General features: G+C 36.0%; 1 protein-coding gene across 4 annotated transcripts in view; it reads left to right on the top strand.

Annotated features, from left to right (window-relative positions):
* Positions 1 to 14,230, top strand: part of GALC (galactosylceramidase) — a 41,024-nt gene extending 26,794 nt beyond the window's left edge. For 3 of the 4 annotated variants that reach the window (XM_074910069.1, XM_074910065.1, XM_074910067.1), the window contains exons 10-17: positions 1,157 to 1,284; positions 1,742 to 1,831; positions 3,100 to 3,189; positions 3,524 to 3,668; positions 4,184 to 4,364; positions 8,087 to 8,250; positions 9,987 to 10,063; positions 11,593 to 14,230. In XM_074910069.1, the coding sequence (XP_074766170.1) occupies positions 1,157 to 1,284; positions 1,742 to 1,831; positions 3,100 to 3,189; positions 3,524 to 3,668; positions 4,184 to 4,364; positions 8,087 to 8,250; positions 9,987 to 10,063; positions 11,593 to 11,736 (1,019 nt within the window). In that variant the 3' untranslated portion in view covers positions 11,737 to 14,230. The remainder of the gene's footprint in view (positions 1 to 1,156; positions 1,285 to 1,741; positions 1,832 to 3,099; positions 3,190 to 3,523; positions 3,669 to 4,183; positions 4,365 to 8,086; positions 8,251 to 9,986; positions 10,064 to 11,592) is intronic. The other variant, XM_074910068.1, reaches the window with a different exon arrangement.
* Positions 14,231 to 14,631: the final 401 nt, after the last annotated feature.

Genomic DNA, 14,631 nt, shown 5'->3' with positions numbered 1-14,631 from the left:
TATTTAGTGTTTTTTATGTGTATTATTTTTTGTACCAAATCAAAGTAGTTTTATGGAAGGTGTTGCCAATACTTTAAAGAAGAAGGGGAAAAAACCAAAGCTTCTTTCAATAGAAAGCAGAAAGATCTAATAGCAAGGGAAATCTTAATACCTGACCGTTAGATACAATAGAAATGAATAAACTACTGCCTTTTATAGGTGTTATTAAAATATTTTGATCTGAAGTGCCCATAAAGATTAGTGTGCTTTCCTAGTTCCTTTCCCTCTTTTTTTAAATTCTTAAATAGACATTTGATATCTCTCAGTTTGAGAAAATGGAACAAACTTTGTGTTCTTGTCCTGCTTGAGTTTCTTGGCTTGTGTAAGTCAGCATTTCCTTGTCCTTGGGGAAAGGGGAGTATGTTCACATGGTGTCTATGGACACATGGATTCACTGGCTACTTGAAAGCCCTTCTGTAATATTTCACTGTCTTTTCCACAGATCAGTAGAGCAAGTAGCATATGCAATGCCATAAAGAAGGAACAAGGCAAATGCCTTTATTTCTGTTCTTCTGCTAGTTACTTACATATGTAAAAGCATTAAAAAAAAAAAAAAAGGCCATGCTGTCATATGAACAGTTCAGAACAACTGAGCAGTTGTTCCTGTTTCCATGTTGCTCAGGATTTTCATGGTCTAGGTTGTATTCTTTTTTGGTATTCTCTCTTATATATTTGAATACCTTACATATTTAGTTACTCCTCATGGAGATGCCCATCTATGCTTTCTGTGGCTCAAGTGTTTATTTTTTTTTAAAAAAAAAAGGAGGAAAAAAAAAAGAGATTTGGGAAAACCTAAACTGTGATGAATATTCATATTGCACGTACCATGATTGATTTATATAGTGGTGTAACAGGTTTTTCTTCCTGTGTAAATAATCACTATCATTTTAACTGTTTCATCTGCCACAGTGCTGATGTTTTTAATTGTGCTTTAGTATAATTCTTTAATCTTTCCTATATAACTAGAATTTGTTATGGAAGTTCCATTTTCTTCCCAAAATTAAGTTTTTGTTGTGTGAGCATGTATGAGAGAGAAATTTAATTCAGACTACAAATGGTATTATTTTTTTCTAAGACTTAATTATTTTCTTCTGACTTTTGTGCTCTCTTGTTTCAGCACACACAACGCAATTTACTCAGCCAGGCTGGTCATACTTGCAAGTGGATGGACACTTAGAAGGAGGTGGCAGTTTTGTAGCTCTGACAGATGGCCTAGGAAACCTTACCATTATCATTGAAACTATGGTATGTCCATCAGTGATTCTGATGAACTAGAAAAGATAAAGGAAATGTTTTGTTATGAAGGACCTGTTTTGATTTATGTAGTTCAAAATCTGTGAATATGTTCTTTGATGCTTGTAGTTATTAATGAGAGCACTAGAGGTCTTTTTTTCTATCTAAACTTTGAATAGCAAGTTGAATCTTCCTGGAGGCCAATGTGTATGTCATCTTAATATCACATTGGTTTTGATGACATGCTCTGGGGGGAAATGAAATCATGTGCTTTTCTTAAGCAGTGTTCAAAATAAAATTATTAAGCTAGTGTAATTGCAGTTTTCATTAAGATAAAATAAATAATTGCAAACTGATCCTATGTTACTTTTAAAATTATGATTTATGCTATATGTTTTTCATGAACATTGCCAAATGATACATTCCAGTAATATACGTTCCTTCCATTACATTTATTTTTTTTCTTCAGACACATAATCGTTCTCAGTGTATCAGGCCTCCACTACCTCATTTCAGTGTGACACCTCAGAGAGCAACTTTCAACCTCAAAGGGTCATTTGTAAGTAGATCTTGAATATATTTGGTCAACCTTGTAAAGTGAATTGCTATGTATAATCAATACATGTAAAACAATATCACAGGTTAGCAAGAAATTGGAGTTCTTTACCTCCAATATTAGAGGCTGTTACGCACCTGACAAAGTTTTAAGTATTCTAGCACTGCTTTTACCATAAGTTGTAATGTCATAACTAAAGTAATAAATTACTACTTCCTAGTCTAATCACTGTATATTGAAGAAGAGATTTCCCAGAGCAGAAATACAGATGGATTTTAGAATTTATTCCAAGGCTCTGAAGTGCTGACATTGTTTGACCAGCCAGAGTGGCCACGACCTTTCTAGTTGTTATCAGCTCTTTTCCGGGGGAGTAACTGCTGTTGATTGTATACTGTAGGTTATGTTATTCCATCCTCTGAAGAGATATTCTGAGAATCTCCCAGTTTTAATTTTTTTTTTTTTTTTAATCTCACTAAACTGAATTCTGTTCTGAAATGTGAACAATACTTTGACAGTGTTAACTGGAGTGAATCTTTGATAGTTGATTTTGGTGATTGCTTCTCAGAAGCTGGAAGCATTTACTTATCTGGCGTTTGATTTTTGGTGGCATTAGTTTCCTTTCATTTAGGAGGAGATAGTTTGGACAATACTTTTGGCAGTAAATTGTTTGCTTGGGAAAAGTAGCTGAATGTCACCTTTGATGTACAGCTCCCTTTGGAGGAAGTATCAGATAATTTATCCAAACCAAACTCTAGGTTTGTCTGAGTAACTTTGTTGTTTGTCTGAGTAACTAAAAAAAAATATAGAGGTTGATTAAAATCTGTAACTAATGTAGTTGATACGCCATAGCATCACAGAAATTTGGAGATCTATAAGCGAAGTACTTTGCTCAAAAATGAGTATCAGAGAACCAGCAACTAAACTAAAGGTGTTATTAAAGCAAAATTATCAGGTCTCATTGCTCCTAGGCAGAGAGCTTGTATTGAAGGGATACCACTGTTGCTAATAGAGAAGCTAAAGATTGCATGTGTGATTGCAATGCTTCTGTCTTTATAAGCAACATTACTACATGTTAAGACAATGACTATGAAAAGATAAGCCATATGTAATGGCTAACTAGAGTGGTGGCCTTTAATGTGATCAACAGCTCTAAAAAATATAAAATTAGACACCCTTAAAGGACTGATATTTCTCAAGATGAATACTAAATGTTTTTTTGGGTGGGGTTTTGTTTGTTTTTAAATTTTATTTTATATTGTGTTTCATTGCAGTATATGGTGAAAACCCTTCAAGTGTGGCATTCTAGACTTGGTTTTGAATCCGGAAACTCTAGTCTTTTCCAGCAACTCCATCCTGTAAAGGTAAGTTGAACAGTTTTAATTAGTCTCTCTGCAATTGCAAGTGTTTCTTCTCCCTTTGCTGGAACTCCTGGACTTTCATGCCTGAACTGTATAATTAGGGCATGTTTTATTAGTTCCATTTGGCTACTAGCTGTATACAAGCTTACCTGGAGGTAATAACGAGTTTGAGGGAAAGACGTTTTCCATTTGCTTGGAGATGGTAAATGCTGAGGCAAGACGACGTTTTTTTTTTGCCTTAAATCAGGACTTCAGAGGATTTCCTTTAATTCAGGAACTTGGGTATTTTGTTATTTAGTTGTTCTATTTTTGCAGCTTGAGCTTTCTTTAATTCCAGGTGTGGAAGGGAAGTTTTTCTTTAGATCTAAATATGAATGAAGTCTACACTTTAACCACACTCAAGACAGGGCAGAAATGTGGTTACCCAGAGCCTCCACCACCTCAGCCCTTTCCTTCAAATTACAAAGATGATTTCAATATTCGTAAGTCAGAATTCTTTTATCCAAAAGCTTGATTCACACAGAGATAGAGTTTTAATGTGGAAAGGCAATAACAAATATGTTATGAGTCCTCTAAGTGACATGAAATAGTTTGTGTGTTTTATTTTTGTTTATTTATACCTGCTTCTCCAACAACTTACACCTCTATATCTCACTTGAAATGAGGTGTATTTAATTCTGTGTCTTAATTGGGTGGTCTCTAACAGTTTTAATTTTTGATGCAAATGATGGCTCATAACTGTAGCAAACTAGGTTTTAGAAAGAAGATAAGGAAGAAGGTTATTTTACTTTTTCATGTGTTTGTAAAAATCGGGGTCTGCTTAAAACCCAAACCAACTAAACTGACCTTCCAACTCTCAAAACTTCAGTTTTGGAGACTGCTTTGATAGAGCAAGTAGAAATTCTGGAGAATATTTTCAGAGGAAATTTCTGAAAACAAGAGTACACAGAAAAAAAATAATGTTTTGGTATTGATATGTATTTTGTTTTCCAAATAGGTAATCCACCTTTCAGTGAAGCCCCGAATTTTGCAGATCAGACAGGTGTATTTGAATACTTCATAAATGCTTCTGACCCAGGAGATCATGTGTTCACGCTCCGTCAGGTGGTGGTTCAGCGACCCATCACTTGGGCATCTGATGCAGACCAGACCATCAGTCTCATAGGAAATTTTCAGTGGTTTGTAAATACTATTTTCTAGTAATATCTGGGGAAATGTCTTCCTTACTTGTGTAAGTTACAATCAGTTAATCTGTTTTAAGCTTCATTTCTCTTGAACTGAGTTTTTGCATTCAGACGCTCTGCAGACATGTAGAAATGATGACTTAAAGGGACTTCCAAAAGTCACTGGGACCTGTTCAGGGCTAATGCCAGTTGTAGGAGATCAACTATGTCTTTGTCTAAATGAGTCTTAAAAACACCCAAGGATGGAGAGTCTACCACAGCTTCTTGGTACCTTAGCCTACTGCTGTACTATCTTGGAAATTTTTTTCCTGATGTCATGCTGGGCATATTTGGTGTTTTTTTCAGAATAATGGATTTGACTTGGTGTACTAGAAAGACCAAGTCAAAATCCTAATTCAAAATGTGCACTGAGTTTCAATACATTTTTTAATGGGTCAAAAAAATTCCTTCAGTTTAAATTACTTAGTTGTGAGTTGTCTTGCTTGATTGTTAGTAATTTGATCAATCTCATATCAATGAGATAGACTGGGAGTTAATTCAGTTATATTTGTTGCAGACTGCCATCTTCTGAGCAGTTCCTAGAACTGTGTGGAACTGATTCAACTGCTACTTAAAAGAGTTTTATTTCTGGGTAAACATAGCTGAGATTTACTGATTTGACAAGAGTATGGTTATGGTTGCAATTCTTTCTAGGAGCTATAATGATGATAATTTGGAATCAAGGAGCATATTGTAGCATAATATTTATTTAAAATTAAAAAGCATTTGGGAAAGAGCCTGTAAACTAATTGGTTTAGTAGTAGTAAGTAATAATAAACTTTATACTTAAAACTTTCTTCTATTTGGAAGTCTACCTTAAATTCTTTTGATATATTCTTTAAACTAGCCATACTGCCAGGTTTTTTTTTTCACATTGATTAGATCATTGATCCCTCAAGTACTACTTCAGAACATTCTTCATACTTCTAATTTCTGGCCTGGACAAGTGATTGAATCACTTTGCTCTGAAACTTGGAATAATACCACCATCTTGTGGTTGGAGATTGTTCTTCAGTTACCCGACATTTTCTTTCGCAGCCTTCTGTTAAGCAAAGTCTCGTATTCCCCCTATAATCAACTTTTGCTCATTGAGTAGAACATATTCAGTGATCTCTATGACAGCTACACAGGATATATTCTTAAATTACAGTACTGAGATTCCTAAAAACTTCCTATTATTTCATTTTGGTTCTATTTTTTTTCCTCAATTTTCATCTTGTTTTCAGAACCAAGCTTGCTTCCTGAATATTCAGCTGATTATTCAAGTTACTGATCTGTAACTTTTCATAGTAGTCTTCAATTTTAGGCCCTCTGATTTATTTTCTTTATCCCCAGTTTAAGGCTCATTTTGTCCTAGGAAGATGTTTTAAACATCAATAGTATATGCTATTGAAATACTGAACCAATCTTATGTTGAATTTCTCTGTGGAATGATATTTGACTTCATCAATGGCAATTTAGTATGATTAAACTTCGGGATTTTTTAGTTTGGGTTTTAGTCTCGTGCTTGTGAAAGCTTTTTGTTTCTTCTAATGAATTTGTTCATGTTTTGCTCTCATAGTTTTATTGAACCTAGCTCTATCCTGAGAATATTACTATTTAACTCATTCTACATTGCTTCCAATTGCTTTATTATGGCTTAAGATCTGGAGTCTCTTGTTTAATACATATGGAAGGAAGAAAAACATCTTGTTTGTGTAATGAATATCCCACAATCTGTTACTTCTAATAGCATTATATTAGAATGAAATATCAGGTCTTTCCTACTATTATGTAAGAGGTGGGGAGAAGAGTTGCTGAGCTGATGTCATAGAGAGATTTTCACATTCTGTAAGTAATTATGGATAATTAGAAACTTCCTAAATATACAACCTTGTGGCTGTATCAATATTGCAAGTCATTTCAGACTTGGCATGTAGATTTTTTGATTTGAATGTACTTTAAGAGAGGTAAAGAATGCTTTTAATTTCTATTGTTAAGAGGCTTGTAATGCGACTTCAAAACAGGGGAAGTTGTGTAAACTATTTGGATGCCATTTAACTGTTCTGGTATTCCTTTTGCTTTATTCTCCTTTACAGCTCTCATTATATGTATAACATAGTGCTCTACTGTTGAGCTGAAGTATCACCTCAGGAAAATGAAATAATTTCAATGTATTTGAATGTTTTGTTTAAAAAAGTTTGTTTTGACTTTTGGGCAAGAGATCTGGATTGCTTAAGACTTTGCCTGCATTAAAAATCCTAGAGAAATCATCGAATCATAGAATGGTTTGGGTCGGAAGGCACCTTAAAGATCTTGTACTTCCAACCCTCCAGCCATGGGCAGGGACACCTTCCACTAGACCAGGTAGCTTAAAGCCCCGTCCAACCTGGCCTGGAACACTTCCAGGGAGGGGGCATCCACAAGTTCTCAGGACAAGCTCTTCCAGTGTCTCATCACCCTCACAGTAAAGAATTTCTTCCTTATATCTAATCTAAATCTTCCCTCTTTCAGTTTCAAACTGTTACCCCTCATCCCATCACTACACTCACTGATAAAGAGTCCTTTCCCACCTTTTCTGGAGGCCCTGCTTAAGTACTGGAAGGCTGCTGTAAGGTCACCCTGGAGACCTCCTCCAGGCTGAATGACCCCAACTCTTTCAGCCTGTCCTCACAAGGAAGGTGTTCCAGCACCCTGATCATCTTCATGGCCTCCTCTGGACTCACCCCAACAGGTCCTTGTCCTGCTTATGTTGTGGGCCCCGGAGCTGGACCTGGTACTCCAGGTGGGGTCTCATGAGAGCAGAGTAGAGGGGCAGAATCCCCTCCCTCAATTTGCTGGTTGTGTGTTTTTTGGTTCAGCTCAGGACATGGTTGGCTTTCTGGCCTGTGAGCACACATTGCTGGCTCACAGTCAGTTTTCCATCCACTAGTGCCCCAAGTCCTTCTTCTCAGTGCTGCTCCCAATCCACTCATTCCCCAGCCTGTATTTGTGCTTGGGATTGCCTCGACCCATGTGCAGGACCTTGCACTTGGCCTTGTTGAACTTCATGAGGTTTGCACAGGCCCACCTCTCCAGCCTGTCCAGGTCCCTCCGGATGGCACATCCCTTCCCTCTGGCGTGTTGACTGTACCACACAGCTGGGTGTTGTCATCAAACTTGCTGAGGGTGCACTCAGTCCCACTGTCCATGTCACTGACAAAGATGTTAAACAGCACCAGTCCCAGTACTGACTCCTGAGGAATGCCACTCCTCCTTGCTCTACTCTTGGACATCAAGCTGCTGACCGCAACAAAGATGAACTTTAGGAGATGTGGTGCTATGACCTTGAATTTTGAACTTGGTATAGTTATCTAAAAGCAATTTTTCACTTTGCAGACCTTCTGTAAAGATGCAAACCTTTGGTGTGAGTCTTTTGGGGGGTTTGGGTTTTTTAAGTAATTAATTGAAAGTTGCTCACAATACAATTTATTTTGTGGTTGGTTTCTGAGAAGAATTGCTCTTTACAAGAAAATCTTCAGACTCGCAGGTAGGAAGCAACCAGTCTGACAAGTCCTGTGTATCTCATATCTCACAATTAGGATTGCTAAATCTTTCTTCAAAAATGTTCTGTACTATATAGGGAATATTCTTCTACCTACTGCCGCCTCAAAAAAAATCAATGCCTTGCTTGTTAAAACACTATACTTCTTTTACAGGGTAAACATGACGGTCACTTGTGACATCTACATAGAAAAACAACATGATGGAGGTGTGTTTATTGCAGGAAGAGTCGACAATGGTGGGATATATGTTCGACGTACCAAGGGAGTTTTCTTCTGGGTTTTTGCAGATGGCACCTACAGAGTCACTGGTGACCTAGGTAAGCAGCTCTTTGCTAAAGTGGATGCTGACACATGGACATGTAATTGTGATAGCTTTGGTAAAAATAACTAACATTCAGATTTTGTAATTCGGTTGTTATCACAATGAATGTAATCCATTGTGGTTTAATGATGGCCACATTTTATATGTGAAATTCATATATATGAATTTATATGTGAAGAGAGCATCTGAAGGCTGCTGGCTGGACTACTTTTTTTTTTTTTCCCTGCTGATAAAACATTTTACACTAGCAAATGTAAATTATTTTGCTTTTCATAAATACTCTGTTACAGTATTAATTACAGAAAGTCTCGATCTGTATTCTTTCACTACACCTAAAAAGAAAATCTTGCTTGAAATGCAGTGGCCTGTCTTGTTGAGCAGTGCAAGTCAGTGTGCGTACATCTGGCTTAGGTGATGGTGATGAGTGGCTTACTGTTTCCACAAATTATGCATTCTGTTACGCAGTTTAGCTCAGTGGAGTGAGAGTATGTTCTGCTTGTGAGGCTAACTTTCGTATGTGTTCATCTACAGAGTGTTTGACAGGCACATAGAAGTGTATGTCATAATACTTCATCAATAGCTAAAAATTCTTTTTAAGTTGCTTTGAAATAGTGGCAGATTTTGTTGTTTAAATGCATTTCCTCTCACTTCATGAGTATAAATTAAAACTTTCATGTTTTCTGACAAGTCAAGTGAAACTTCTAGATCTACAGTATATCTGATATGAAGACAGCTTGTAACGACTCATTTTACACTGTACTGGACCTTAAAAATAGTCTCTTCTATTTGGTAGCTGTAGTTTCTCATTTGTTACTTTTTTCTGCTGTGGGGTTTTTTGTTTGGTTTTGTTTGTTTGTTTTTTTCTTTTTTACCATGTATGGATAGCATAAAGAAGGCTTTACATTATCTTCTCTTAACATTCTGGTGCTCCCTGGGGAAACTTCACAATGGCTAACTGCACAGCAACTTAATTTGAGCTGTATGGAAAAACATATTCATGTTTAGGATTGACTCCAGTACTTATTTTTAATAAGACATAACAGTATTACCCAATTAGTTTCTCAGGCTGTCAAAAATAATTTTTCCTAGATGAAATGAGAGTATTTTGATTAACCACCTCATTATTTCAGACTATTGCACAAGATGATAATTTTTTTCTGTACAGCTATTTTCAGTGGTCTCTATATTTTTCCAGAAGGGAGCCTGAATGTTAAATTAACTTGCAGCTAAAACTGTCTACTGAATAATTGAAGATTCTACTTGTAGCACTTAATTTTTTTTCCAGGTCTTCCATCCAGGTGTCAGTCACACCCAATTCTTGCTTATCTTCAATTTTGACTAGAACTAAGCAACATGATGATGTGGCAACTCAAATCCTCTGATTTAAAGTTCTAATACAAACAAGGAGATTATGAAGCAAGCAGAGCAATAGCTACTGTCACACTTTATAAACCCATACTCTCAATAGAGGGAATCCTTATCTCAGTCCAAATTCTTAAGAACATTGGAGATTGCACTGGAAAAACAGTTCTGGCAAGGCAGGAGAGTGCACTGATAATGTAGAGTCCAGGTTTGCGTGTTAAGCCTTCTATGCTGCAGTTGAAATTGGTAAGATGACAGTCCTGAATGCTTCTGAAAAATAAGTAGTATTTTCCTTTTGCTGGCTTGGTATCTATCAGTCTCAGCAAAGGGGTGAAGTAACACTTTTCTAACCTTAAGCATGTTTTGCAGCTGGAGAAGAAATACTAATGAAAGGACTTTCTGGTGTTCGGGATAATGCGTGGCACACACTTACTCTCAACATTCAGGTAAGGACACGGGCAAAAAGCTAGAAAACCAGTTATGAAACTTCCAGTTCTAAATGTTTTAGACAAAACTATGCTATACTATTGGCTACTTACATTAGTTTGCCCTACCTAAAAAATAATATCTGTTTATTTTAAATATTAAAATACCGTACCAAGTTCTGCTGCCTGTATTTTTAGAGATCTTGAGAAACTGGAGAGTGTATAGAAAATAACTGGAAAGATGAGTTGAAAACTGTAGATAGGAGGGCTAGAGAGGCACATCTTTTGTTTAATCTAGTGAAAAGATCATGGCCTGACTTCCTGTTCTGAAGACTGTCAGTAAACTACTAAACTCTACTTCATATATACCTGTGCACTTAGCTGGGTGTGACATTGGTGCAAGTAACTAAAAGGTTTTAAGTCCCTCTGCTGAAAGTCCTTTTGCCTAATGTAGCTTTTACAACTGCAATGTAGCCTGAAATGTGAGGAAGCTTGAATCCTATCTGGCATGATCATCTACTGAAGGAAACTCCCTTTTGAAGTTATGTACTGAGTCTTTCCTTCATCCTAAAATGTCAGTGAGTATTAGAAGCTGGCAGGTTTTTTGTGCTTTCACATTGGGAGACAAAGGGACACTGGTACCTGAGGCATTCACTGGAATGTTTGTAGTTTAGTTTTGCTTTTGTTCACCCACACTTATGACAGGGATTACCATCTGTAAATTGGGCAAGACATTTGCTAATCTCAGTGGGGTGCTGAAGATTAACATAAATAGTTTAAAATACAGAACGGTGGTGGTAATTTTAAAGTGATGATGCTACAGACTTCCATCTGTGCTGTTAAAGTATTTTGTACCAAACATGCATTTGATGTCATGACAGAAGTGCAGAGCTCTCTTTAAAGAATTATCCTGCTGACTCCTCCTTGAAAGGCATTCTTTGCTTTTACCTGTGTCTGTAATTCTCTTTCAGATTAAGAAATATAAGTAAATGGAAGTTTGTTTTTTTTTTTTTTTCTAAATACTGTTTAGTGGAACACTGGCAAGACAAATTGTAACTTTTCCTGAAACTGTTTTTAATTTTAATGGCAACATGATATTTTAAAGTTCTGTTGTTCCCACTTTCTCTCAGCTTAATGACTAAAATGCATCTGTCTTTCCTTTTGACTTTTGCCTAATTTTTCAGAATCAGTCCCAGGTGTATTGTATCCCCTTTAGACAGTTGGGCTGTTTGATGGAGCCTGATACAAGTAGAAGAGGAAAACCAGTTTACCTTTCAGATTCTACACTGAGTTTGCAAAGCTGTGAGTTAGAGGAAGATGAGCCTTTTATATATTTGCTATAAAGGCATTAGATCTGTTTCACAGAGCTGATAGGCACTGGCGGATTCTGTGCAATATTTAGAAGCATCTCTGCATGGAAATGTGTGAATTATAGTTGAAAGTTGACTTGACATCTTTCTGCCTTGTCTCTTTCCCATGTGAGCAGGCTCAGTGTCAGCACAATCACTGGATTTTACAAAGCTAACTTTTCTGGGTTTTTTTTTTGACAGGGCACTTCTACCTCAGGACTGTTAAATGGTTATCCACTCTGGGAGAATGTCACCATTTCTGAACCAAGTAACGGCTGGGCTGCTATTGGAACTCGCTCATTTGAGTTTGCACAGTTTGACAATTTTCATGTTGAAGCTAGCTGAGGTGGCTTTTGTGTTGGGAGTACCCAATTCTCATATTACTTCGAATAAGAGCCAGTTCAAACTTTGAGGACAATTTGATGCTATGCTGAGATTGATCTGCTGGCAAGGAATCTGAATTCTGTCATTATTATTTGTTAAAGGTTTATTTTAGTAAGTATTGACATGGCTGTGAATTTATCCCCTGGTTGCTATGGGATTTTTGCTCTTCAATTTTTGGGGGTAAATTTTAGTTCAAGGTAATGATGAAAATAAAATAATGGATTTATATCTCTTTTCATAGCAACATTTTAACTTCCCAGCTCACCTCTAAGATAACTTCAGAAGTTAACAGAAGACAGAGGCATCTCAAGCTGCATTTTTAACACTTATGTGATTGTGTCCATTCCTTTCACTCTGATAGAAATAATTAAATGCCAGTAAGCCTTACTGAGCCAGTGCCCCATACTTTTGTAGGTCTGTCATTCTCAGATTTCATTTGGATGAAGTACCTAGTTTTCCTGTAGTTAAAAAAAAAAGTTTTGTCTATTTTTCTGCTACAGTCTGAGGCTAGACATTACAGTACTCAATCAAATGCACTTGTTCCTGATTACTTTTTCCAACTTTCAATGCCAGCCCTAAAATAGATCATATTTTCAGGGGTACGGAAATGTGCCTTATGGCTGATCAGGCAGTGCAGGATGTGCCTTACTTCTAAACTACCTCCTCTTTCTAAGAGAAGGATTGAAATGGATGAAAAGATACCATAACTTGAAGTTTGCTAGTGATAGCCTTGTGGGGTATTTTGCATGGTGCAATGAATAAAAACGCTGCATCATGGATGCTGGCAAGTGTTTTTGTGTCAGGTCATGTGGAAAAACTGGCCTTTTGTTCCTAGAACCTTGGGTGACCATCTTGCACTTTTGATGGATCTAAAGTTTAGAGCAAAAAATAATTAAAAGAATAAAAATGTTATTTAGCTTATTACATTACTGTAGCACAGAGGAGATATGGATACTATCACATCCTTATTTGAATTTTGGTTTATATAACTGTCTTTGCCCTTATGAATTCATAAGATAAGTGACAGCAGGTGGATGAAGACAGAATTGTTTAGTGTGCCAGGCAGTGATACTGACCCAGTAGTGTCTGTTTTTAAACTTTTCCTAGACATCACAGAGTAAAGTTAGAGGGAATTTCAGATCCTTGGGAAAGGAGGAATTCTGTTTTGTTGTTGCTTCATTGGTTTTGCTGTGTTTTGTTTTTTTTTTTCCCCAAGTTACTGTGCTACAAAAAAAAAAAAAAAAAAAAAAAAAAAATTGAGAATATAATGAGGTACCAAATAGGATTTCCATCACACACATTCCAAATTCAGTTGGCTTCTGAATTTTTCTTGTTTGTTCTTGGTAAGTTTGAATGAAGATGATGTCTATTGCCATAACAAAATATGCCTCTTGTGTCAGTCAACGTTTTACATTCACATCCTGTTTAATTGACAGGCAACTAGTTCCACAGACTTAACTGGGCACTAATAGCTGTAGCAGGCAATATATTGAGAAACAAATTTGCAGTATACTTGAATTTATACAGATTATTATTCTGGTCCACTTTATTTTGAGGTGTGATTCCAGTATTAACTTCAGTCTTTGAAGTTGTCATCTAATATAGAGTTAATGTAATATGAATCATTACTGAAAATTTTTATAAAGGTTATTTTCCAAATTAGCTTTTGGAGAAAAGATCTCAAAATTCTGTCTCTAGAAAGTAAAATTTTTTTATCTTTTAGCTGTTATACTGACACTGCTATTGACTGCTTATGAATCAATTATATGTGCAAGTTTCATACATTGCTAGTAACCTTGAAAAATGGTCCAAACCACTAAACTTTAAAACCGTTGTAGAATGCTTCCAAATATTAAGTAATTATTTACTTAACTGCATGAAAAATGAAAGCAATTTTTCCACTTCAGTTTCATTTGATGGTTGAAGTATGGATGCAAATCTGTTCATTACTTGCTTGATTTCAGAAGGGTTGTCACTAGTAACTGCCGATGTGAAGGAATCTAAGTTTAGGTCCTCATATTCAGGTAATATGAGTATAGGAGAAGTAGTTCTCAGAATAAACTTATTTTAGCTGTCGTGTAAGAGAGCAGCAATGATGCAGTTATTCCACAGGAGCTGTCCAAGTTTTTTACCTTTTAATGCACTAGTGTAATAAACTGTACTGTTATATTGTGTACTAAACACAATGTATTTTATCACTGGAAACGTTGATTTTTTTTTTTTTCTAATCTTAATTTATAATGTTAGAGGATTAAACTGTTATGAACAGAGTAAGTGATTTAATGCTGATATAGTGTTATTCATCTTTATATGGTTGTAATTCTTCATCCTTCAGCAGGCTGTAATATGTTTGGCAATAACAAGCTGTCAGGTCGTCACTGAGGGATGGATTTATATTGTTGATTATAAATACTAATCATTCTAAATGGACAAATAAAGCAATTGAAACCCCTTTATTTGTGCAGAATGCTTCTGTAAATGGGTCTTGGTTTTCTCCAGTAAGAAAGCTGATAGTTTTTCCATTGTGAATCCTGATAAATATGCTTGGCATTAGCTTAATTAGGTTGGAAGAGTTTTTCTGATGCTCTGAATAGCCAAACATTCCTCATTAACAAATATCTCAAAATCTATATGCATTAGGATTTGTACTGTTGATAATTTTTCTTTTACAGCACTCAATATGTGTTTTGCTTCTTTATATATACATGTATTATTTTTTTTATTTTTTCAATTTAGTTAAGGAAATTAAAATGTGTTTGAGGGCCAGTCATGCAAAACTGCTGAGTACTAAGGTCATCTGAGATTCACCTGAAGGTCTGTTTCTAGGTATGGAAACACAGTGCTGTACTTTTAAAG

Source organism: Athene noctua, chromosome 6 (genome assembly GCF_965140245.1).
Source record: "Athene noctua chromosome 6, bAthNoc1.hap1.1, whole genome shotgun sequence".
NCBI classification, from domain to species: domain Eukaryota; kingdom Metazoa; phylum Chordata; class Aves; order Strigiformes; family Strigidae; genus Athene; species Athene noctua.
Note: the sequence above shows the minus strand (reverse complement) of the source record. Positions and strands in the feature narration are given on the sequence as shown.